The sequence below is a fragment of the Mesocricetus auratus genome, unplaced genomic scaffold (assembly GCF_017639785.1).
Source record: "Mesocricetus auratus isolate SY011 unplaced genomic scaffold, BCM_Maur_2.0 Super-Scaffold_100021, whole genome shotgun sequence".
Classification (NCBI taxonomy): Eukaryota; Metazoa; Chordata; class Mammalia; order Rodentia; family Cricetidae; genus Mesocricetus; species Mesocricetus auratus.
This window is the reverse complement of record NW_024429202.1, coordinates 28973423-28998869: the sequence shown is the minus strand read 5'-3', so window position 1 is coordinate 28998869 and position 25447 is coordinate 28973423. Positions and strand designations below refer to the sequence as shown.

At 46.4% G+C, this 25447-nt stretch overlaps 1 protein-coding gene across 8 annotated transcripts in view; it reads left to right on the top strand.

The window, feature by feature from the left end:
* The first annotated feature begins 264 nt into the window (after positions 1-264).
* Fam178b (family with sequence similarity 178 member B) overlaps positions 265-25447 on the top strand; it is a 110112-nt gene continuing 84929 nt past the window's right edge. For 6 of the 8 annotated variants that reach the window (XM_040729353.1, XM_040729349.1, XM_040729348.1 and 3 more), the window contains exons 1-5: positions 291-545; positions 7717-7763; positions 19366-19616; positions 20684-20745; positions 22934-23047. In XM_040729353.1, coding sequence (XP_040585287.1) covers positions 7736-7763; positions 19366-19616; positions 20684-20745; positions 22934-23047 — 455 coding nt within the window. In that variant the 5' untranslated portion in view covers positions 291-545; positions 7717-7735. The other 2 variants (XM_040729351.1, XM_040729350.1) reach the window with 2 other exon arrangements.

Here is a 25447-nt window from a genome sequence, read left to right as displayed (position 1 = left end):
TAGCATCCCGACTTGGAGGGGGAAAAGAAAATCGGTTCGTCGGAACGCCGAACGCCAACTCTCGGTCCTGAGTTCAAATGCCGACACCTCCCCTTCTCCCCACGGGCCCGGAGGAAGCCACTCGTCCCGGGTCCGGGTCGGGGAGCGCGGGCTGAAACCCAGAAGCTGCGTCCCGCGGGCGGCGGCGGCCGAGGCACCCACCCCCCGGACCTGCGCACAGCGGCGGGCACGTGGACGCGGGGCACGTGACCGGAACACGTGCGTGGAAGCCACCTGTTGTAACGGTGAGTATGCGGCGCCTGGCGGGCCCGGTGGCCTCCGCGGAAGGTCGCCCGCCCCTCACGCCTGCCTGGCCCCGCGCCCCCCGCACCCGCCATCCTGGTAGCCTGCTCCAGCTGTTGAGGTTCCCCCGGTGCTTCCATTAACCACCACCCGCCCCCCCGACGCCCGGTCCTCCTCCTGAGGCACTGAGTCCCGGCTCCCAGGAGTAGGCCTCCATCAGACTGGCTCGCTCGCGGGGTAGGCCCCAAAGCTTCGTTTTCCCGGTGAGTTCCTCGGGGCCTGGGAGTCGGTTCCAGTGCAACTGCCTGGATTCCTTGTTTTTATTTTCGAGACAGGGTTTCTCTGTATTGTTGTGGAGGCTGTCCTGGAACTCGCTCTGTAGACCAGGCTGGCCACGAACTCACAGAAATTCGCCTGCCTCTGCTTCCCGAGTGCTGGGATGTGGATTCCTTTTCAAGTTTTCCTGGGTTAGCCCTCAGTTGTAGGCCAAGGCCGTCCTCTATGCCCAGGTTAGCCCAACAGAATACAGCCCTCTCCCGCCAAATGTACCCTATGCCAAGGTCTGGCTTGATGGTTTCTGGGTTTGGTGGTGTTTTGTTTCTTGACGTTTCCCAGGGCATAAAAATTAGTTGTTGTTTGTCTTCCCGGAAACGTTCGCTGTTTCCCGGGCCCTACTCAGTTTGATGGATGGAGAGCTTGCGACACTGGGGTCTGCCTTACTTTTGAGTAAACTCCTGTAATCCAGTTTCAGATTGTGAGCTGAGGCCTCCCTGACCAGAGTCACTGCCCTCGCTAGCGTTCCAAGCCAGTAAATATTTGTTTAAAAGAACGCATAAAACACGATGCTGGGATTATGGCGTGTTGCTACAGCAATGTTCAGAAGAGCAAGACAGCTGTAATTTTCTGCATTAATCTTGACGCTGTTGACATTGCTGCTCAGAGCGCTTTGGGTTTTCTATAATTATTTTCTTTTCCATAAAGTCGGGAAATTAAAAGAACAACAACAAAAAAGTGGGAGGTGGCGTATTGAGATCACAGTGTGAGACCAGGATGGAGAGGGGGGAAGGGGGGGAACCTTGGCTTTGCTGGATTTGGGGGAAGCACTAGCCCAGGAAGAAGGGGTGCTAGATGGTGCCGCACCGACGGCGGGGGCGGGGGAGGGGGGCCTCTGAGATGAGATAGGTGCAGACCTTCACCTGTGAGTGAAACAGGGGGCTAGGTTCTGCCTGGCTGAGTCATAAGGGATTTGGGAAGGGAAAGGGAACGAGTAGAGGTTAAATTTTGATTCTGTCTCTCAGTGTGGCCACAGGAGGCCTTTGTCTCCTATGTTCTAGCATTCTAGTGACAGCTTCTCCTTAGCTCTTGGTGATTCTCAGATGCACATTTGTTCGCATTGTGACAGCTGCGAATGCCATAGTCCTAGGGCCCTTGCTTTGCCGTCGCTTGCCGAATGTCTGATGGCTTTTGTCGTCTTAGCGGCTGGAAAGTTACCTGTGTCCTTGAAGTCATTAGTGTCTCAGCCAGCTGCCATGCTGGTTGAAGGCTGGGGAGAAACAATGAGATGCTACCAGACTGAACTCGGCTCCCCTGGGCCCGACTTCGTTGAAAATGTTCATGTAGTCAAGGAATGTCAGCCAAGGGATGGTCGAAAACCTGAAAATAGCCACCTGTATACAAAAATAAAAAGTGTATACATTGTTTTGTGGGTGAACGAAGGCCTTGGAGAGAAAGGCATTTGAAGCAGCCAGACTTAGGTACCCAAGAAGCAGTAGCGATGGTTCATGGGTCTCAGGAGCGCACTGATTGGGCCAGAAGGAGACTCTCCACCACCTGCTGCTGCTGCTGCTGCTTTTGGGGTTACTAGTACTCTGAACTAGTCTTTCCAACCCACCCTTGCATTTTTTAATTACATGTATATGTGTGTGGGGGTGTATACTCGCAGGTACCCACAGAAGCCAGGAAGAGACTGTAGGATTCCTGAAGTTAAGAGTTACAGGCAGTTGTGAGCTGCCTGATGTGGGTGATAGGAACAGAACTCAGGTCTGCTGAAGCAGCAGACCAAACTACTCCTGAGCCCCGTTCCTTTTGTTTCTAAGTTGGCCCGCCTTTGAGCTTTGGGGATTCGGTCTACCTGTTACTGTATTTTAGCTGGGTTAATGACTGTGCTCCCAGCATGGTTCGCTAATTAAGCCACAGGATATTAGCACCAGTGGCAGGCAGGTTGTGTGCTTAAGCAGCCGAGCAGGTACCTCACCTGCAGAAGGTCGGGGCTGCTTGAGACTCCTGGTGACACAAGGCCTAGGTCCACCCTCTGCCTTATGGAAGATGCTCTGAGAGCTTCTTAAGAGAAGACATGGGCAAGGCCCCAGGAGGCCTCATGGTCTTCGGACTGGATTCCTGCTGTGCCCACTCCTAGCTGATTTTTTAGCTCCTTCTAAAATTAGATTCTTCCAGCATGCAAACGTAGCCTGTAGCTAACATTGGAGATGGCTTGAATAGAAGCGGAGGCTTCTAGAAGTCACCTTTCTCGTCTCTTGGAAGCACACTTGTAGGCTTGCAGATACAGGCAAGCTTTACTGCCACCCCCACTGCCAGGTGCCTGACTTCCTTCCCATCTCATTTTGTTTAGTTTAAACGGGGTCCTTTTATGTCTGTAACCTAGACCAGGCTGGCCTTGATCTCACAGAGATCTGTCCGCCTCTGTCTCCCAAGTGCTTGGGATTAAAGGCATGGGCCATCATGGCCAGATTTACTTTTTCATCTTTGAGAATGACTTTGGGGGTGTCATTTTATTTCATTTTATTTTACATTTATTTATTTTGCATGTATGTGGGTACTTATGGGCACACTTGTATATGTGGAGTCAGAGAACAACCTTTGGGAGTCAGTTCTCTTCTTCCATCATAGAGGAAGGTTCCTGGGATCCAAATGACATAATCATGTTTGACTATACTTTAATTGGGAATGTTTTAATTGTAGATTTTTCTTGATGGTCTGTATTTCAGTTTGATTTGTCCAAAGTACTGAAAGTTATTTTAAAAAATAAACAAAACTAGTTTTCAGTCACTGCAATGAAAATCTTTCCAGGCAAGAATCATCAGTGGATGCTTATATAATCTCAGAGCATCTTCAGTAAGGCACTGATTAATTACAAAGGCGACACCTGTAGAGCGACAGTGTAGAAACCTTGTGGTTCCCACCTTGGCCTAGTGACAGTATGAAAATCATGTATTTAGTTAAGTGTGGTGACAGGCACCCATAATCCCACACTCAGGAGGCTGAGACAGGGAGAAGTCAGAAGGCAAAGTCTATCTTTGCTGTTGTTGTTTGCTTTTGGTTTCTGTAGACCAGGCCAACCTCCAACTCAGAGATCTGCCTGCTTCTGCCTTCTCTGGGTGCTGGACCTAAAGACATGAATCACCACGCAAGCTTGTAAGTTCCAGGACAGCTAAGGTTATGTAGAGAACCCCTGTCTCAAAAAAACAAGGAACAAGGCTGGTGGTGGTAGTACACACCTTCAACCCAGCACCTGGTCTACAAAATGAGCTCTAGGATAGCCAGGGCTACACAGAGAAACCCTGCCTTGAAAAACAAAAGGCAAGCAAACTTTGTTTGAATTGTTGGCTGAAGCATTTGTCAAAAGATGACCTATTGAAAAATACTTGGAGATGTCTGATATCCCTTGGTTTAGTGTTGATGAAGGGAATTTAAGGGTCAGGGAAATTGCGGTGCTAGAGTGGGTACGCTGTGTAGAACCTAATCCTCCACAATGGGAAGGCCCAGAAGACACGCCCTTCACTAATCCTACAAGACACAAAAGGGTGAGAGGGGTCCCAGCACATCTGAAGAGTTTTGTTGTTGCTCCTTTTCTTGTGCCAGACCTTAGGGTTGGAGGTGATACTGGTCAATTGGATGAATTAAATGTAGTGGTTTTAATTGGGACCTGAGGCAGCAGGGGCTACGTGACAGCACTGAATCACCAAAGGCAAGGTGATCATAGTTATTGTAATGGGCCTCAGAGACAAGACAATATTCATAGTGCCCTAACATGTAATCATCAGCTTGGCAAGGTTGATTTTACTGTGCCATGTCTGGTATGGACCTTTGAAACTCGCTAGTAAATCATGATGTTTCCAGGCATGAAATAGGTAAGAGTCCTACTGCATTTTTTGTTCTATCTGTGTAAGGGGGAAAATCTTGAATGGAAGGAAGGCTTCATTAGATTGTGGTGAAAGGAAATGTTAGCTGATGAATCAATTTCTAGACTTGAGCCAGACCCAGAACCCTTAGAATGAAGAGACATCCAGGTTCCTCTGAGAAGGACCATGGTAAAACACCTAAAACTTTTATTGTTAGCCTTTCTCCAGTCCTTCCCAGAGAGACCTATGGTCTTTGTGAAAGGTAACTATACACTGGACTAAGGAAATAGTCAGACTTTCTGAGGTCTGTTGAATACTGGTTCTGAATTGACGATGATTCTCGGAGATCCCAAAAACCAATGTGAACCTCTAGCTAAAGTAGGGGCTTATGGAGGCCATGTGATTAATGGAGTCTTGGCTGAAGTCCAACTCACAGTAGGCCCAGTGGATCCCTGAACTCATCCAGTAGTCATTTCCCAGTCCCATAATATATAACTGGGATAGATATACTTAGAAATTGGCAGAATCTCGCATTGGTTCCCTGACTTGTAGAGTGAGGGCCATTATAGTTGGAAAGACTGAATGGAAGCTTTTAAAGTTGCTTTTGCCAAAGAAAATAGTGAATCAAAAACATTATCGTATCCCTGGAGGAACCACAAATATTAGTGCCACCATCAAAGACTTGAAAGATGCAGGGGTGGTGATTCTACCACAACTCTCCTGTCTGACCAGTGCAGAAGACAGATGGATTGAGGAGAATGACAGTGGACTATCTTAAACTCAGTCAGGTAGTAAGTCCAATTGCAGCTGCTACACCAGATGTGGTGTCCTTACTTGAGCAGAGTGACATATCTCCAGGTTCATAGAATGTAGCTATTCATTTAGCAAATGCCTTTTTCTTGAAACCTGTCCATAAGGACCATTAGAAGCAATTTGCTTTCAGCTGGCAAGGTCAGCAGTATACCTTTACAGTTTTACTTCAAGGTTATATTAGCTCTCCTGCCCTGTGTCACAACTTAGACGGGATCTTGATGTCTGTTTCTTCCACAAAATATCACATTGGTGCACTGTATTGATGACATTATGCTGATTAGATCTATTGGTAACACATATGTGCATCAGAGGATAGGAAATAAATCCAACCAAAATACAAATGCCTTCTACCTCACTGAAATTCTTAGGAGTCCAGTGCCGTGAAGCATGCAGAGATACTCCACTAGGAAAAAAGCACAATGTTTAGTGTGCCTGTTTGGATTCTGCAGACAACACTTTGTTCCCTTGGGTGTGTTAATCTGCCCCCAAGTGACTTGAAAAGCTGCTAGCTTTGAGTGGGGTCTGGAACAAGAAAAGGCTCTTCAACAGGTCCAGGCTGCTGTGCACGTTCTACCACTTGGACCTTATGATCCATCAGACCCGATGGAATTGGAGGTATCAGTGGCAGATAGAGATGCTGTTTGGAGGGTCCCTATAGGTGAATCACAAAAGAGACCTTTGGGATTTTGGAGAAAGGCCCTATCATCTGAAGACAATGATTCTCTCTTTGAGAGACAGCTCTTGGTCTGCTATTGGACCTTAGTGGAAACTGGGCATTTGACAATGAGCCATCAAATTACCATGCAACCTGAATTGCCCATCATGATCTGGGTGTTTTCTGATTTACCAAGTCATAAAATAGAATGTGCACAAGAGCAATCCATTATCAAATGAAACTGGTATATACATGAAATGTCTTGAAGGCACAAAGAATTTACATGAAGAAGTTGGCCAAATGCTTATGGTTGCTATTCTAGTTACAATGCCTACAATGCCGTCTGCTACCAAGTGTGCACAAATAGCCTCATGGGATGTGCCCTGTGATCATTTGATTGAGGAAGAAAATACTAGGGCCTAGTTAACTGATGGTTCTTCACATTATACAGGCACAACCCAGAAGTTGACATTTGCAGCATTACAATCCCTTTCTAGGACAACCCTGAAAGACACAAACAAAGGGAAATCTTCAGTGGGCAGAACTTCAGGAAGTACACATAGTAATACATTTTGTTTGGAAGGAGAAATGACCAGACCTGCAAATGTTCACTGATTCATGGGCTGTGGCCAATGGATTGCTGGGATGGTCAGGGACTTGGAAAGAGCATGTTTAGAAAATTGGTGAGAAAGACATCTGGGGAAGAAGTATTTGGATAGATTTCCAAATGGCCATAGGATGTGAAGAAACATGGGATGTGTCCTATAAGTGCTCATCAAAAGGTGACCAGCAGAGGAGGATTTCAGTAACCAAGAAGATAGGATGACCCATCCTGTGGACAGTCAGCCTGTTTCCCCAGCCATCACTGCCATTGCCTCATGGGCCTGTGAACATGGTTGTAGAGATGGAGATTATGCATGGGCTAGACAACATGAACTTGTAGTCATCAAGGCTGACCTGGTTATAGCTACTGCCGAGTGCCAGGACTGCCAACAACAGAGACCCACACTGAGCTCCAGATGGGCACATCCCCCTCCTGTAACATGGTAGCAGGTTGACTAACTACATTGGACCACTTCCTCCGTGGAAAGGACAACACTTTGTCCTTACTGGAGTACTTCTGGTTATGGATTTGCCTTTTCTGCATATAATACTTCTGTCCAAACCACCATCAGTGGACTTACACAATGCCTTATCCACTATCATGATATTTCACACAGTATTGCTTCTGACCAAGGAACTCACTTCACAGCCAGAGAAGTGAAGCAATGAGTCCCTCGTCATGGAATCCACTGATCTTACTATATTCCCACCATCCTGAAGCAACTGGCCTGATAGAAAGATGGAATGGTCTTTTGAAGACACAGTGACAGCAACTGGAGGGCTGTACAGCTGAATTCTAGAAATTTAGATGTGCCCTTTCACCCACATTAAAAAAAAGGCATGAGCTGAAAAAGTATCTCAATGGTTAGGAGCAGTTATTGCTCTTGCAGAGGTCCTGGGTTCAGTTCCCAGCACCCACACAGCCCTTGTATATGTGGGGGAGGGGTTGCATGTGTGGAGGTCAGACCACATCTTGAGAAGTTGGTTCTTTGCTCACATGGTAGGTTCCAAGAAGTGGAACCTGGGTGGTTGGACTTACACAGCAATCCCTTTTATCCACTGAGCCTACTCACCAGCCATGACTGTTCTCTACTCGCTTGAATAGTGAGCATATCCTGAGCTTCCTTGTGTTTCCTGCCAGGCAGGGCCTCTTTTCCTGAACTTAGTGGACCTAGCCTCTATCTACACCAACACTAACACCAGAATTTTCCTTTTAAATTCGAGGAAGGAGAAGGAGGGTGTGATGGAGCGGCCATACCTGAATCTGGAAGGTGAGGATTTGGTTCCATATTGAGCTGTCATTGTGGCTCTGTGGATGTGTCGTGAGGTGAGAACATCCCCAGGCTCAGTCGGTGCCCGCCTGGAGAAGGAAGATTCCTTCATCTCTCTCTGTCTCTCTGTCTCTCTGTCTCTCTGTCTCTCTCTCTGTCTCTCTCTCTCTCTGTCTCTCTCTCTCTCTCTCTCTCTCTCTCTGAGATCTGCTTGCCTCTGCCTTCCGAGTGCTGGGATTACAGGAGTGAGCCACCACTGCCCCGCAGGATTTATTTTTCTTTTCTTCTTCTTCTTCTTCTTCTTCTTCTTCGTTTGGTTTTGAAATAGGGTGTCTCTGTGTAACAGCCCTAGCTGTCCTAGGACTAGCTGTGCATATCAGGCTGTCCTCAAACTTACAGATATCTGCCTGCCTCTGCCTCCTGAGTGCTGAGATTAAAGGTGTGCACCACTATTACCCCACATAGGGATTTTTTTCTTAATTAAATCGTTGGAAGTGGGAAGACCCACTTCAAAAGATCTGGATTTTCTGAGGTAGTAAGGCCCACCTTTAATCTGGCTCACACTTTCTGTGGGCAACCTATATAAAGGACATGGAATAAGGAAGCTTGCTGTCTTTGCCGGCTTACTCCCTCACTGGCGAGCCCATCCCTTCACTGTCTTCTGCTTTCTGACATGTACTGAAGACCAGCTGAGATTTCCTTCTTCATGGACTGAACACCTACTGGGGTCTTGAACCTTCTGTTGATAGACAGCCATTGTTGGACTACCTGTAAGCCTGTAAGCCACTCTAATAAATCATATATATGTATGTGTGTGTATATATATATATATACACATATATGTATGTATATATATATTCATTCTGTAAGTTTTGTTCCTCTAGGAAACCTTGACTAACACAGCTACCCGGGGTCTACATGGTGGAAGGAGAGACTCCTGCAAGTTGTTCTCTCACTCCACATGTGTGCCGTGGTGTGTACACACACACACACACACACACACACACACACACACACACACACACACTTTTTAATTAGAAAATTCACTGATTTTGTTGTCTTCTCACTTGAGTATGCTTCTTTGTGTGTACATTGTACATTAATTTCAAGTTTGACTTGATCTGCACCTGTGCGCTGTGTGTAGTATATTGCACATTAGAGAACAATGGCCCCTAACTCTCCGAGATCCCTTCTGAGCCAGGCTCTAGGCTGGGTGCCTGGCACAGAGACACTTCATCTGTGTCTGAGTGACTCAAGAGAACTAGCTCATCAATGTGGTCAAGACACACAAGCCTCTTTGTGTGGGTGAAGAGGGGCTGGGATGTCATGTCATTTTTGCAGTGAGTGGTGACACATTTTCTCCTCTGGTCCACATTTGGGATCACCTCCCCACCCCCACCACAATTCCTGGGGTGGAGCACTGCTGAACTTGCAAAACCAGAGTCTGCCTGCCTCTGGCTGATCTGGAGAAGAAGCCAAAATGGGAACAGCGGAACCACGGTGGACAGAACAAAGGCTGCTGTTATGCTGCCTAAACTTAGTGGCTCTGCACTGTCAGGGTGACACAGAGAGCACTTGTGCTCAGAAAAGAAACCATCTAAAGGGAGGAAACGCCCGCCCGCCCCTGCCACATGCAGCCCCTGCCACATGAAATTCTTCTCATCCCCACATCAGCAGTTTCCTTTTATATTTGATTTATCATCTCAGTAGATGTTCGCTCATCTTCAGCAGATGTTACAGACTCGTTTGCTACTTTAAAATCCTCAAATAAACTGTCTTTTTAAAGAGAAGTTTTATGACTTCTCTCCTGCACTTGTGAGGCATGATTACTAACGGAGTTTTCCCAGAAGCGTTATCACTTTCTCTCTTGCCTCTCTACCAGCTGTACAATGTGGGACATTTTAAAAATAAATATCTTTATGTGTATGGATATTTTGTGTACATGTATGTCTGTGTGCTAAATACATGCAGTACCCTCAAGGACCAGAAGAGGGCATCGGATTCCCCTGTAACTAGTTACAGAGTCATGTGCCACTATGTGGGTGCTGGGAACTGAACCCCAGTCTTCTGTGTATGACTTTGTTTGACATGTGTTTTCAGCATTGGGCTCGTTTGCCCTTTGTTGAGCAGCAACAGTGATGTTGAATTTTGCTGTCTGGGTTCCTTCTCCCTCCCCCCTCCTTTTTCCTTCCTCACTGTGCTGCCAAGGATAACCTCACAATCATTGAATTACACCTCCTGCTGCAGACTCTGTGGTAATGGTGCAGATATCACTGTGCCCCACAAGGCTCTGCATGTACTTTCCCTGCAGAGCGTCGCTGAGGCGTGTGGTTCTCACACCGCACTCGGCCTGCTCGGGATGTGTAGTCAATAGGATGATGCTGCCTGTCCATCGCTGCCAAAAAAGGTACATGCATGCCTTTGCCACCACACCCAACATCTCTCCTCTCTCCCACCTGGAGGCAGTTACTAATCTGCTTTCTGTTCTGTGGATTGACCTATTCTGGACATTTCATTCATGCGGTCTGTAGTCTTTTATGAGTGGGCTCTTTGACAGGTTCATCTATGTTGTAGCATTTGTCTGTGTTTCACCGCTTCTTTATTGCTGAACAATATTTCTTTATGTGGCTAATACCGCATTCAGTTTATCCATTCAACCACTGACGGGCATTTGGGCTGTTTCTCCTTTTAGCTGGTATGAATAATGCTGTCATAGATATTTGTATACAAGGCCTTGTATGGCTCATTCATGGAGAATGGCACCGTGTCCTTGAGGGTTACGTGCATTCAGCTGATACAAGATGGAAGTGTGGTTAGATCCAGTTGTTCTATAGTGTTTTAGATCCCATGGTTTCCTTTAAAATATTTTAACTATGTCTGTGTTAGTTACTTTTCTGTAGCTGTGATAAAAGAACATAACCAAGGGGACTTAATAGTTAAGAAAAAGTTTATTTGGGATTTACAGTTTCAGAGAGTTAAGAGCCCAACATGGGTGGGCATGATGTGATGGTGCACACCTTTAATCTCAGCACTCAGGAGTCAGAGGCAGGTGGATCTTTTTGAGGTCAGCTTGGTCTATCTAGCAAGTTCCATGACAGCCAGAGAGAGCTACATAATAGAGAGGCCCTGTCTTAAAAAGCGGGGTTGGGGGAGTCCGTCATGGTTGGAAAGCATGGCATCAGTCACAGCGGTTGGAGCAGGAAGCTGAGAGATCACACCTGTTAACAGCAAACACAAAACACACAGAGCAGAAGAAGCAAACTGAGTAGGAGAAGGCTGTGTACTCTGAGAGTCTGTTTCCAGTGACATCTCCTCCAGCAAGACCTCCCTGAGAAACACCGCCAGCAGGACCAAGCTTTCAAGTACCTGAGCCCATGAGAGGTGTTTCTCATTCAGACCACCACAGTGTGTATGTGTATGCTTGTGAGTCTGTGCAGGGTCCAGAAGAGGGTGTTGGGTCACCAGTACTGGAGTTACAGGCAGTTGTGAGGTGCCTGGTATGGTTCATGCTGGAAAGCAAAGTGGGTAGGGCGTCTGTCTCTCTGTCTCTGTCTCATTTGGTCACTGATTTCCTTGAGGTGGGGTCTTACTCTTGTCCCAGGCTGGCCTGGAACTCGCTGTCTAGTCCCAGATGACTTCAAACTTACCAAATTCCTGCTTCTACCTCCAGAGTGCTGGCATTGTAGACCTGAGACCTCTCTGGCCTTTTATTCTCTTTTGATGTTCTGTCTAGTTTATTTTCTTCTTTATTTTTATGGTTTTCTTTCTTTCGTGCTGCTGGGCATGGAATCCAGGGCCTCTCTGCTAAGCAGGTGCTCTACCATAGAACTATACCCCCAGCTATAGTTGTACTATATGACAGCCACCAACTACCATTGCCTGTCTTTTCTTCCTTCAGTTCTGGTAGCTTCCTTCATATATTCTAGGGCTCTGTTTTTAGATAATTATAATTAATATTTGTAGATGTCAAAGATTCCTTAATTTTAGATGAGAAAAACTGTATGTATTCACATACAATCTGTCACTTTGAATGTGGTCTCTGTACATAACAACTTGATCCCCTTGAATAAAGTCTATCTTTGTCATAGCTGTTAAAAAGTATACTAATGTAGTTTAAATATTATCTGGAAATCTGGGGATCTGGGGAGATGTCTCAGTGGTTAAGAGCACTGACTGCTCTTCCAGAGGACCCGGGTTCAATTTCTAGTCCCCGCACTGTGGCTCACAATGTTCTGTAACTTCAGTCCCAGGGAATTTAATGCCCCCTTCTGACCTCCAAGAGTACTGGGTTCACATGTGGTGCACACATACGTGCAGGCAAACAAAATATCCATACACACAAAATAATAAGTCTTAGGGGCTGGAAGGATGGCTCAGTAGTTAGGAGCATGGCTGCTCTTCCAGAGGTCCTACCTGGGTTCGATTCCCAGCTTGCACACAGTAGTTCACACCTGTCTGTAACTCCAGTTCCAGGGCTTTTGATACCCTCACACAGACATACATACAGGCAAAACACCAATGAACATTTTTAAATATAGAGGTTTGGGTTTTTTTTGTTTTGTTTTGTTTGTTTGTTTTTACGAGACAGGGTTTCTCTGTATTGTTTTGGAGGCTTTCGGTCCAGCCCGGCGTCGAACTCACAGAGATCCGCCTGCCTCTGCCTCCCGAGTGCTGGGATTAAAGGCGTGCGCCACCACTGCCCGGCAAATATAGAGTTTTTTTTGTTTTGTTTTGTTTTGTTTTTTTAACAAATCTGGAGCTGAGGACAAAGCTCATTTGGTAGATTTTTTTTTGCATAGACTATGTTATAATACATTAGTAATTAATTAGTCATTAATACTGGGGTATTAGTTACTTTTCATGCTATGATAAAACACCATGACTAAGGCAGCCTAGTCATTAAAGGTGGTACACACCTTTAATCCCAGCACTCGGGAGGCAGAGGTAGGTGGAACTCTGTGAGTTTGAGACCAGCCTGGTCTATAAAAGCCAGTTCCAGGGCAGCCTCCAAAGCCCCAGAGAAACGCTTTCTCGAAAACAAACAAAAGAAGGAAGAGTTTATTTGGAGCTTATGCTTCCAGAGCGTTAGAGTCCATCATGATGGAGTGGAGGTAGCAGGCAGCTGGAGAAGCATTTTGAAATACAAGCAGGATATATAACTAATTCAAGATGGTCAGAGTATTGAAACCTGAAAGCCTGTCCCCAGTGACATACTCCCCAGCAAGGCCATACCTCCTAATCCTCCCCAAGAGCCACTAACTGGGGACCAAATAATTGAACGTCTGAGACTATGGAGGACATTTTATTCAAACCACCAGCCTGGGTTCAATCCCCAGTATTGTATAAACTACTCTATAAATGAAACATGGTAACACTCGACTGTAACTCTAGCTCTTAAGAGATGGAGAGAGGAGGCTCAGCAGTATTGGGCCATCCTTGGTTACATAGAGAGTTGGAGGCCAGCCTAGGCTAGAGAACTTAAGTTCAAAACATCCCCCAAAACAAACACACAAAAGCCGGTATACCAATACAGCTATACACTGCCCTCCTCTGTGTTTTTATTTTATATAAATGACTTTGTATGTTGTGTAGTCAGAAGAGATTTAAGAGTGCTACACTATACACCTGTCTTTTAAATTAGACAACAGAAAAAGGAGTTGTCATTCATTGTCTTTTTTTTTTCCCCATGAGACAGAATTTCTCCATATAGTATTGGAGCCTGTCCTGGCACTCTCTCCCAGGCTGGCCTCGAACTCACAGAGATCCGCCTGCCTCTGCCTCCCGAGTGCTGGGATTAAAGGCGTGCGCCATCACTGCCTGGCCCCACTCACTGTATTATAGTCATCTTTGCTTACCTTTAATTGGTGTACCATGTTTTAAAATTGTTTTCTTTTACTACAATTTTTTTATGTTATGGGTATCTGGCCTGCAGACATTCAGTCCCTGCAGAGGTCATAAGAGGGTGTTGGATCCCCTGAAACTGGAGTTACAGATAGTTGTGAGTCACAGTGTGGGTGCTGGGAATTGAACCTGGGTCTTCTGGAGGAGCATCCAGTGCTCTTCACCATTGAACCATCTCTCCAGCTCCTGACACCCCATTTTTTGTTTGTTTCAGCTTAGACATGGCTTTCTCTCATTTTTAAGTGAAATTTTTTTCATATATCCTGATCATGTTTTTCTCTAATTCTTCCCAACTCCCCTACCTCCCTACCCAGCCAACTTTATGCTCTTGATTTCTCTCTTTAAAAAAAAAACAAACAAAAATAACCACAAACAAAACAAAAGGACCCAGGAAACACACAAAACCACAAAAATGGAAATCAAAATATACAAGCAAAAGGCCAGTAAGACAAAAAAAAATCCCAAACAAAGGAAAATGAGACAAAAAGTCTATAAAGTTTCTACTGCGTTCATTTTGTGTTGGTCAACTACCCCTGGGCATAGGGCGCACCCTGAGGTGTGGTTAATCTGCCCAGTGAGACTCTGCTGGAGAAAGCTGGCTTCCTTTGCTAGCAGGCGTTGCCCTGCTCTATTGAATCTGGTATATCTGCTGAGATAAGTTCACTATCGACTCATTTCCCTTCCTTTGGTTTTCTGAGGTCTTAATGTCTCTACTTTTCTTGGAAGATATTTTTTGTTATGTAGTTTCCGTTTCAGTTTTTATACTTTTGCATCTCTAGAATTTCTGCTTTGTGCCTTTTTTCTCCCTACCTCTTTGCTGACACTCAACTTGGTGGCATATCATTATCTTAGTTTCATTTGACTTTTTGTCATGGTCTCTGAATCCTTTTGAAATATTTAAGACCATTGATTACATTTTGGTCTAAAAGGTCCAATGCCTGGGCTTCCTCAAGAGTAGTTTCTATCTCTTGCCCTTCTCCCTTTCCTATGAATAGATCATAATCTTAGAGTTTGTTTTACTTTTACATACTTTGTAATTTTATGTTGAAAATTGAACATTTAGTCAGGTATTATGGTGCATGCCTTTAATCCCAGTGCTTGGGAGGTAGAGGTGGGAGAATCTCTGTGAGTTCAAGGCCAGCCTGGTCTACATAACAAGTTCCAGAACAGCTAGGACTACTTAGAGAGACCATGTCGCAAAAGAAACAAAAAGCAAAGCCAAAAAAAAAAAAAAAACTACACACCTGGGCATCTTTCTTAGTATAGATAATACAGTACCTCTTGCAGTCAGCTGCTCCCTACTCCCCAGGAGTAGACTCACTTTTCTAGACTATTTTATAAAGACTATTTTTTATTGGTTCTATCACTTCTTTCTGTTGCTTTAGTTCAGTGATTAACGCGTTATTAAAAAGCTGGGATGTGTACCACCACACCTGGAGTTTTTTTTGAGACAGGGTTTCTCTGTGTAGCTCTGTAGACCAGGCTGGCCTCAACTCACAGAGATCCTCCTGCCTCTGCTTCATGAGTACTGGGATTAAAGGTGTGCTTCACTACCACCCAGCTGACACCCAGAGTTTTAAATGGGTGCTGAAGATCTGAACTAATGCTCTCATGATTGCACAGCAAGCTCTTAATCCTTTGAACCATTTCCCTAGGCCCCTGTCCACACCCCTTTTAATATTTGTAAGAGGGTACAACATTAGGGAGTAGGGAATGTGACTAATTGACAGCATTCATTCTTTGATGGTGCACTGCCACCTTGCACAAAGGACTGAGTCAAGCCCCCAGCTGAGTGCCCACACCGACACACTGTGGACACTCCACACGCATGTTTAGTAAGCCCCGGTGCAGTTGTAGCTAGTTGCTGCTAAAGTAGTCCCAGCTCCAGAATGCTAACTCAGCCATGACTGTTCCAAAACAACTTTGGCTTGACTCCTTGCCATCAAAGTCTCCGTAAACTCTCACCCAGGCCAGAGAAGGAGCACTTCTCCAGGTGGCCCAGCAGAAAGTCTGTGTGATTGGTTCAAGTGCGGTCCTTCATTTGCAGGCGGGTCTGCCATGATTGTTACAACCCTGTCAACTGCGATGAGCAGGCTGTTCAGGAGACACTCCTTTGTTGGCTGTCAAATGTTACATTAACCCTAGGTTTCTCTCCTGGGTCTTTTCAAATTACCTATTTTTTTATTGGTTGTTCTTTTAGAGGTTGTTTTGTTTTGGTATGATTGTTTATGTGGTTTTGTGTGACAAGGTCTCAGAATAGTTAGACTGGCCTTGTATTCACTGTGTAACTAAGAATGACAAAGTTCAGATCCTCTTGCTTCCACCTCTCAAGGACTAAGATTCAAGAGTGCACCACCAGGGAGGGACAAAGGCAACCTGGAGTGATGGCTCAGCAGTCAAGAGTTCTTCCACTGGATTTGTGTCAGGTTCCCAGCACTATGTCAGGTGGCTCACAACCACCTACATAACTATGGCTACTAGGAATTCAATGCCTCTGGCTGCACACATATGCACAGCTTTAGGAGTTTGTTCTCTTCTTCCACCAGGGATTCCAGGAATGAATTTGCTTCAGATTCCCTGGGTAAATTCCTTTACCCACTGTGCTATCTCTGGCCCTGTTTTTGTTACTTGCTATCACCCTGGCTTGTTGAGCTGATGAATGAAGAGGGTGGGTGTGGCAATAGAACGGCAGTGAAGATACCAGCAGCGGCCACAAGAGGGCAGCCGAAGAGCTCCAGAAGTGACGGGGGCAGAAACAAACCATGGGGAAGAGAGGCGAATGGATAGGGACCTGAGGACCATGAAGCTGGAGACCAGGAGCTGCCAGCCCTGGTCACTGGAAAAGCTCTGGGAATGGCCAAGAGTCTGAGACACCCTGAGTGTCTGTATTGCCAGCTCCTGTCAAGGACCAAAGATGACAACAGTGACCTCAGTAGGGCTGAGGGTCCCAGCACCTGGGGCCTGTTTAGATGCCACTGTTTGAGGTGCTGCCGCTGCCACCACTCACTCTACTGGAAGCTGAGGGTCACAGTGACATCCAAGAGCGGGGCTACTAGTGTTTTTAGGATTTCTTTATTTACTACATATACAGTGTTCTGCTCTACCTGCATGTTGCTGCATGCCTGTAAAGGGCATCAGATCTCATTACAGATGGTTGTGAGCCATCATGTGGTTGCTGGGAATTGAACTCAGGACCTCTAGAAAAGTAGCCAGTGGTCTTAACCTCTGAACCATCTCTCTAGCCCCAGTTAAAGCTTTTTTGATAAACTTCTAACCTGAATGCCTGAAACCCTACATCTCTGGCCTGGAACAATCGGCCCCTACCTCTTAAGGTTTAGAGCCATAGGTTTATAAGTCTGCTAGTTCAGTCCCTGGGCCTTGGGCATTTGGGAAACTGGGACTACCGGCCTTGAAGAGTATCTGTAACCAGCTGACTAGTGACATTTTTTTTTTTGAGACAAGGTCTCATTGTATATCCCTGGCTGGCCTGGAGTAGACCAGGCTAGTCTCATCAACACAGAGATCTACCTGCTTCTGTTCCCTCCTTGAATGCTGGGATCAAAGACATGTGTCACCATGCCTGTTGTTTTTTTGTTGGTGGTGGTTTTTTTTTTTTTTTTTTTTTTTTGGTTTTTCGAGACAGGGTTTCTCTGTGGCTTTGGAGGCTGTCCTGGAACTAGCTTTGTAGACCAGGCTGGCCTCGAACTCACAGGGATCCACCTGCCTCTTCCTCCCGAGTGCTGGGATTAAAGGCATGCACCACCAATGCCCGGCTTGTTGTTTGTTTTTTAAGATTATTTCATTTTATTTTAAATTTTATTTTCGAGTATGCCTGATTTGATGTATGTACAACACATGCACACAGATGCCTGTGCAGACCAGAGAGGGCATCAGATTTCATTAAACTGGAGTGATAGGCAGTATGAACCCCTGATGTAGGTGTTGGAAATGGAATTGAGGTCCACTGTGAGAGTAGCGGTGAGTATTCTTATATTCTTAACCACTGAGCCATCTCTCCAGGAACTCCTGAGGTCAGGTGATCCTTCTGCCTCAGCCTCCTGAATAGGGAGCTCCCTGCAGCCACCACTACATCTAGTTGCTGTCAGGTTGTTTTTTTTAAATTAAACTTCATAGTTCATGAAGTCTTGGTTCTGAGAGTTTGGCCAGCTTAATTCATAAGGGTCTGTGATGGCCTGTATTTTAGGGATTTTTCTGAATTACTGCTTTTGTTGCTGTCACTCCCGAGTATAGATATTGTGTGTGTGTGTGTGAGTGTGTGTGTGTGTGTAGTTATGTTTCATTGATAGATTGGTTCCTAATAGTACATGTCTTAACCCAGCACTTGAGAGGCAGAGACAGGCAAATCTGTGTGAGCTCAAGGCCAGCCTGGTCTACATAATGAGTTACAGGACAGCCAAAACAAAACAAAACAAACAAAAAATGATGAACAAAAGAAACAGTCATTTTAAGAGGCATTACTATTATGTGTGTGTACATGAACTTATTGATTCATGTGCAGCACTCAGACAAAGAAGACATCTTGTGGAGTTGGTTCTCCTCTTCCACCTTTACATGGGTCCCAGGAATTGAACTCAGGTCTCCAAATTTATATGGCAAACACCTTTACCAGCTGAGCCACCTTGCTGACCCCAAATGAGCCATTTTAAGTGTAAGTGGTAATCCATTTTCCACATGTCAATATTCATTGTGATAATTTTTAGATTTTTGGATTACTTATCAAAAAATTTAATGTTGTAAATAATATATCACAGTTCTATTTATTTGAATTTTTTCACTGTTGTTGAGTTTGGATCCTAGTTGGTGTAGAGTAAACTGTCACTTTCTTGGATGACTGGGTTCTAGGCTTTCACCAGCTGTTAACCTTCCATCTTCAATGCAGTTCAGCCAAACCGGCTTCTCAGAACCTGGTCCTCACTGGCCAGTCCCAGCTTTCCTTTAAATTACTCCTTCATCCAACAAAAATATATGCCCTAACCATGTGCCAAGACCAGATTACCCTGCCCCACCCCTTGTAACAAACAGGATGAAACCAGTTGGAATAGGAGCCCCTGGACTCAGACCAGATGATGTAGGATGTCATCTCAGAATACAGCTTTTCTCCTTCAAGGATATAGACACACACACACACACACACGAGAGAGAGAGAGAGAGAGAGAGAGAGAGAGAGAGAGAGAGAGAGAGAGAGAGAGAGAGAGAGACCTTCTGCTTGTCCATTATGTTGCTGAAATGAAAAGTCAGGAGTCCCCTCAGCTGTGACACAGTACCTACTCCTTGAGGTAGGCCTGGAGAAGGAATTCCTCCTGGGTGCCAGGCCCCTCCTGGGAAACACAGTGATTTAGAGTCTTTAGGTTTCTTCTGAGGACAGAGCATCCCACAGTTTTCAGATGGCCAGGCCCCAGAACACTTTGCTAGTCTTCCTGTGGAGGAGGTAGGCATTACCTGCCAGTAGACACATGAGGGCAGGGCAATGGCAGTCATAATGGAGGAAGTATTACCCTTGCAATCCATATACAGCAATTTCAAGTTGTCCTTCTCCTTACCCAATGTGGCTTGATGTCTGAGACCCTGATGGGGTGGATAGAGACCCCATGGTACTCTTTCAAATCCATGGGGGTCCAAGCAGCCACTGCTGTGCCTGACCTGAAGTGCAGTCTCTTGAACCACTCTCTTCTCCACTCAGTGCAAGAGCTCTGCAGCCCCACAGTGGCTCTAACTCCCAAGTTGTTGAAGAGGCCCAAGATGCAGATGCCCCAAGACTCGTTCCCCACTGACTGGAGCCCACCACCTGTAGAGTTCCTAAACAAGAACAGGAGACTGCACGAGAACTGGGAGAAGGAGTCCCCAGATTCAGACCGGAAGGTGGGGCTCACCTCACTGGAAGAACTGTTCTGTAACATGGCAAGTCCCAGCCAGCAGGCTGTGACTCCCAAGGTAAGTAAGCCAGTAGCCACCTTGGCTCCCTCATTAGCCACCCCTCTTAGTCGCCCATAAGCCAGCCCTTTCTGGCCACCTCTTCCACAGCCATGCCCCACCCTTGTGCTCTCAGCCCCCTCCACCTCTCCCCAGCCCAAGGGCTCTCATGGCTGAGAGTGTAGGCCGCAAGCCGGTTCCTCTCCTCACCATGTCTCTACTCCTAACTCCTGCAATGAAAGCGGGGGGGGCACCGGATTCAGTGCCATTTCTGTATGGGAAGGGGCCCCTCATGGCTTTCATGTCTAATGTTAGGGCTTGGTCTCCCAGCAAAGAGGGACCTCAGGGCCAGGATAGCACACAAAAACTGTAACTGAAGTGCAGTAATAGAGATCCTAAGTGGAGGCTTCAGGGATGTCTTTGTGGGAAGCAGGATGTGGGACGCTTAAGGACCCATGGGCTCAGGAAATTTATTCCAAGCATAGTATCTGAATTATTTGCAATAGCTCAAGATTGTCAATAGCCTAAATGCCTGCCTCTGGGGAACTAATGAATTATGTTCTAGTCATGTATAAAAATACCCTTACAAATGTTAATTGAGAACACAACACACAGATACATACACATTCATACATATACAAACACATATACATACATGTACACACATACATATGCAAGCCTGTGCATACACACATGCACACATATGTACAATACATGCACACATATACATGTGCACATATACACACAAATGCATACACATGTACATGTACAGTACATAATCCCTTTGGCATTGATATGAAATGACACTCAGAATGTATTTCTGATTGGAAAGAACAGTGCAGGATAAGGTTGAGCAGGTTCCATTTGAGGCCCAGGGACTGATGAAATTACTGCTTGCTTGTCCTCATATAGCAGCATCTGAAAGCACACAGGTGTATTCACCTGAGGTTGCCTGTGGGCGGGCACTGGGAGAGAACCTTCATACTTTTGAATTTTTAAAAGATCATGGGACTGTGTCATCTGTTCAGAAAAGTGAGTAGAATACATTAATGTCAAATCCTCCCCATGTCTGTGTCTTGTCTTTCCAGATTTCCTCTGGAGCCTCAGAGTGCTATGTCAACAACTTAGATTACTTACTGCAAGAGAAGAGGTGAGTACCTGGATGAGCTCTGTCATAGGGCAGGGTCATTTGTGAAAAAAATGTAGGCTGAGGACTCCAGGCAGCCCCTGTGGGGGTGGAGCAGCCTTCCCAGCAGGTATGGCGTACCCAGTGTGCTCTGACTAGGAGAAACACAGGCTCACAGTCAGGTCCAAAACGGTGCAAAACCCTCATCCCAGGTCTCCCTTCCTCCCAGCCTTACCCACTTCATGCCACAAGGCTGTCCCATCAGAGGAACATGGGAAAGAAGGCAGCTGTGGTTTAGCCTGAGTCTGGCCTCTGTCCTGCCCCAGTACCGAAGCGTCCGTGCTCGCTTTTCCTCCTCGCTTCATCTGATCATGCTCGCCTTCTTCCTGCCCCACAGCATTGACGCTTCTCATAGAGAAGTCGGGCTCTGAGTGCTGTTCCTCTGTAGTGTCTGAAGGCAAAAGTCATGTTGGTCAGAAGTACATATCCCTTAGGGGTGCAGCTGCTGTCAGTCTAGTCTGGAGTGACTCTCAAGGAGGAGGTTGGCTTGCGTGGAGGGGCCCTTTGGAGTGGAACTATAGGCTCCTCCTGCACACAGTAGATACCTCACACTGTGACATGGCCAGGAACAGATGCTCATGTGTGATGGTGTGTAAACAGATGATTATTCAGTATTCTCTCTCTCTCTCTCTCTCTCTCTCTTTGTTTTTTGTTTTGTTTTGTTTTTGAGACAGGGTTTCTCTGTGGCATTGGAGGTTGTCCTGGAACTCGCTCTGTAGACCAGGCTGGTCTCAAACTCACAGAGATCCACCTGCTTCTGCCTCCCGAGTGCTGGGATTAAAGGCGTGCGCCACCAATGCCCGGCTCATTATTCTCATGACCTAGTTCTTTCCTCTCTATCCTTTCCTGTGTGCGTGTATGCACACAGACTAAATGCAGACACGCGTGTGTGTGTGCACTGAGCACAGGTGGAGCTCCTACTCTGAACTCCTGCTGGAGGGAAGCTTCCATGCCTGCTTTCACAGGAGCTTTTTCCCCAGAACTCACAGCCCTGCATTCTTGCCCACAGAGTATAGTTGGGGATACACATGGGGTGGACAGTTGTTTTCTCTGGTCTTCTCCATTCTGTCCACTCCAGAGTCAATCTCCCTCCGTCCTCCATAGTTGCTTTGGCTTTCTTATCTCAGACTATTGTTTGGTTGTGGTTGTTGCTTGAGATGACCTGGTGTAGGGAGTAGATGGTGCCATACTCCTCACCTGGAAATATCTTGGATCTGGTATTTTCCATACTGTCAAGTTGCTAAGAAAAGGCCCCAAATAGCAGACTTGTCTTTGAACCTTGGAGAGGGAGGGGTGATGTCTTGTAAAGGCAGATAGGACAGGCCATGCTGCTCCTGGAAGACTAGGACAGGAACTCTGGGTACTGACAGGCACTAGAGATGTGGAGGGAGATAAAGCTGTGATGTGGTAACTGGTTGAACAGACACTCTCTGAATCACGGAAGCATCTTAAGAGGCTGAAGTGCTTTTCTGCGTGTTAAAGAAAGATCACACAGACTGTCCTGGAAGAATGGGTGTGATGTTGAGAAAGCAGCAGAGCCAAGAGAGTGGGGGCCTGGGGAGGGTTCCAAGCTTCTGATGGGTCCTATGTCCTGAGCTGCTAGGTTCTATGTTGTTTGGGAGATGGAGACTTAGACATGTGACATGAGAGGAGCCAGTCACATGAGCTAGAAATCATTAGGTATAGGGCTGCTTTCAGGGCCTTAGCAAGACATGGAATTTTTCCTACTGAGGGTCTGAGGACATGGGAGGGAAGGCTCTGGCCTCTTGAGACTGAAGAGTCAAGTGGTGAGCAGCAGCTGCCGAGGACCAGAGGAAACAAGTCTCCTCTCTCCATATGGCTGCGCTCTGGGCAGTAGAAGAACAGGTCCAGATCTGGAGATATGTTACACAATGAGTGAATGTCAAAACAAGATCTGCAAGTAAAGACACACTGAACACTGTGTGACAAAGCTGTCTTCTCTCAGCATTGCCCACTGGAGACCAAACAGAACTCTGTCCCTTAGGAAGTAAATATCAGAGCCATGTTTAGGACACCAGGAATGTGGCATGCTGTGTTCTTGGGGGTGGGTGAAATCCCTGTAGCCTCTGGAGATGGGTGGAGAGCAGGTAGCAGTACTGACAGCTGGCTCAGGCTCTCGTTTCCCCCAAAGGCAACAGGCCCTGGAGCAGGAATGGAAGCATCTGCTGCAGCAGAAACAGCTCAACCTGGAGCCCTCTGAGTGTGACGAAGACTACAGAGAAGCAGTGCTCACACCTGAGCACAGGTAGGCGCAGGGCCTCTTACGGGTGGGGCAAAGTTTCAGCCAGCACTTTGTGCCACTTCCCCCTCTTATGGCCACAGCCACTCATTAATTCGAGAAATAGACAATCGCCTGCCTCTGGGCTTCTGGGACAGAGATGACAAAACAGCCCAGATATCAACCAAGTTCAGAGGACCTTATCTCATGGGGAAATAGGTACACAAAACCACAGGCTTAACTGAAAACTGCATTTAGAGAAGAGACTATGGCCACATGAGTGGTGGGATTAAAGGCATTTACTACCATGCCCAGCTCTTAGAAATCAATCTGCTTTTCACAGTAGATTCTGGAAACTGGAAGCCAGAGGTCAGGTGCCAGCCTGTCAGGTTCTAGAGAGAGCACTTGTGTCCTCAGATGGAGGAGAGAGGACTAAAGGCCTCTTTGAGTTCTCTGAGATGTTTTGAGTGTGTTTGGAGTTTTTTCTTTCAGCACTGGAGTTGGACCTAGGACTTTGTATGTATCAGGTAGACATTCTTCCATGGAGCTATAGTCCCAGCCTGGGATCTCTTATACAGTAACAATGATCTCCTTCATGAAAGTTCCAACCAAAGATGAGACCACTGCCACATTGGGGTTAGGATTCACTGGAGGCAATTTGGAGGGACACAGGCATTCAGTCTACAGAACACCAGTCGGCCATGTCTTTGCCTGCATGTGCATTCATTCATTCATCTCCTTGTCAGTGTTTAGTAGAAACTTGTACCAAGCTCTGTGCTCTCATGCTGCTGACTCTTAGCTCAGTGAGGCAAACAATAAATAAGACAGGTTATGTAAATGGACTGATGGGAAAGGATAATACGGGAAGGAGAGGCAAGGAATGCTGGGAGGGGTGTCATTGGCTGAGGAGTCAGGAAAGACCTTTCAGAAGGTGACTGTTAAGCAGATCTGAAGGCAGTGAGAGCCAGACTTGGGGCTTTTGGGTTGGACAGCAGTGGGTGAGTGCAGGGACGCAGGTTGGGGAGCTAAAGGTGGGCACTGGGTTTTGAAGTGTTTTCTTCCAAGTGAGCTGCTGACTACCGCTGATCTGATGCACAATCTGAATGGCATCCTGTATTGAGGACAGAGGTGGAACAGAGGAAGGGACCCGTGGGCAAAGAGCATAGGTTGATAAAAATTAAAATGGCTTCTTTTCCTGAACTCACCGTACAACATGGAAGATTTCTGAGTACAGAAGACAGAGGCTTTCTCTCTCCCAGGGATCAAGTATTTTGGTAGCAGACACCAGGTGCTATCCTATGCAGTTTATATACTGTCTATCTGGAGACTGTCAGATCCCATATGTGGAACTCCATCCCTATGACTGCCCCGACCCCATTCCAGACACCTTCCACAAGCCCAGACTGTTTCACTTGGCCTTCTGACTGACTCAGTATAAAGTGGCGTTCAGACAGCCTATTCCTTGGCTTCAGTGAATTTGTTGGGATAGCTCACAGGGCTCAAAAGCACTTACATTGCTTGTCATAAAAGATACTAGGGACAGTGAAGAGATGCAGGAGAATTGGAGAAGAGCACAGAGCGTCCCTCTTCTCTCTGGGCATACTCCTGCCCAGGAAAACCTCTGAAACCTGCCCTTTTGGGTTTTCTGGAGATCTCCTAACACAGGCATAGCCACTGATGGGCTGCATGGCAAATGCCCCCACCTTGCCCACCTGCTGAAGGCAGGGGGCTTAGCCTCTCTTTGCTGCATTCTCCAGGGCTTGAGGAAGGCCTCCTCTACGATGAGGGAATGAGGAACTGTCAAGGTAGAGCAGAGGAAGATTCTGTAGATTCAGGGAGTCTCTGTGACTTTGGGGGGACCCCTTTGGGAAGGGGAGTTTTAGTTTCTTCAGTTTACCTGAAGGAGGGAGTCACAATCCAGAGCCCATGGAAAACAAGAGACAATTGTGTCATATGTCACATGCAGTCCCAGCAGTCAGTCTAGGAAAAGTGACGCTGAGGAGCAACAGGCAGTGGGCAGGGCAGGCAAGTTCTGGCTGCTTCAGGTAAAAGTGACAGTTTGCTAGTAAGTTGGCTAGAGGAAAAGGGAGAAAGAGAATCAAAACAAGGGACAACAGAGACTTTGGCTTCAGCAGCTGGAAGATTGGGGCATCCTTTGTTTTTATTTTTTGAAGTAGGTCTCCCAACTGACCTAAAATTTCATCCACCTATCTCCCAATTTTGGGGATTACAAACGTGGTGGTTTGAATGAGACTGGGCCCATAGGCTCATACAGTTGAATGTCTCATACTAAGTTGGTGGAACATTTGAGTAGGATTCAGATGTGTGATTTTGTTGGAGGAGGTGTGTCAAAAGCCCATGGCAGGCCCAGCCATTCTCTCTGCCTGCTGCTGAGGGTCAGGATGTAAAGCTCTCTCTGCTGCCTCG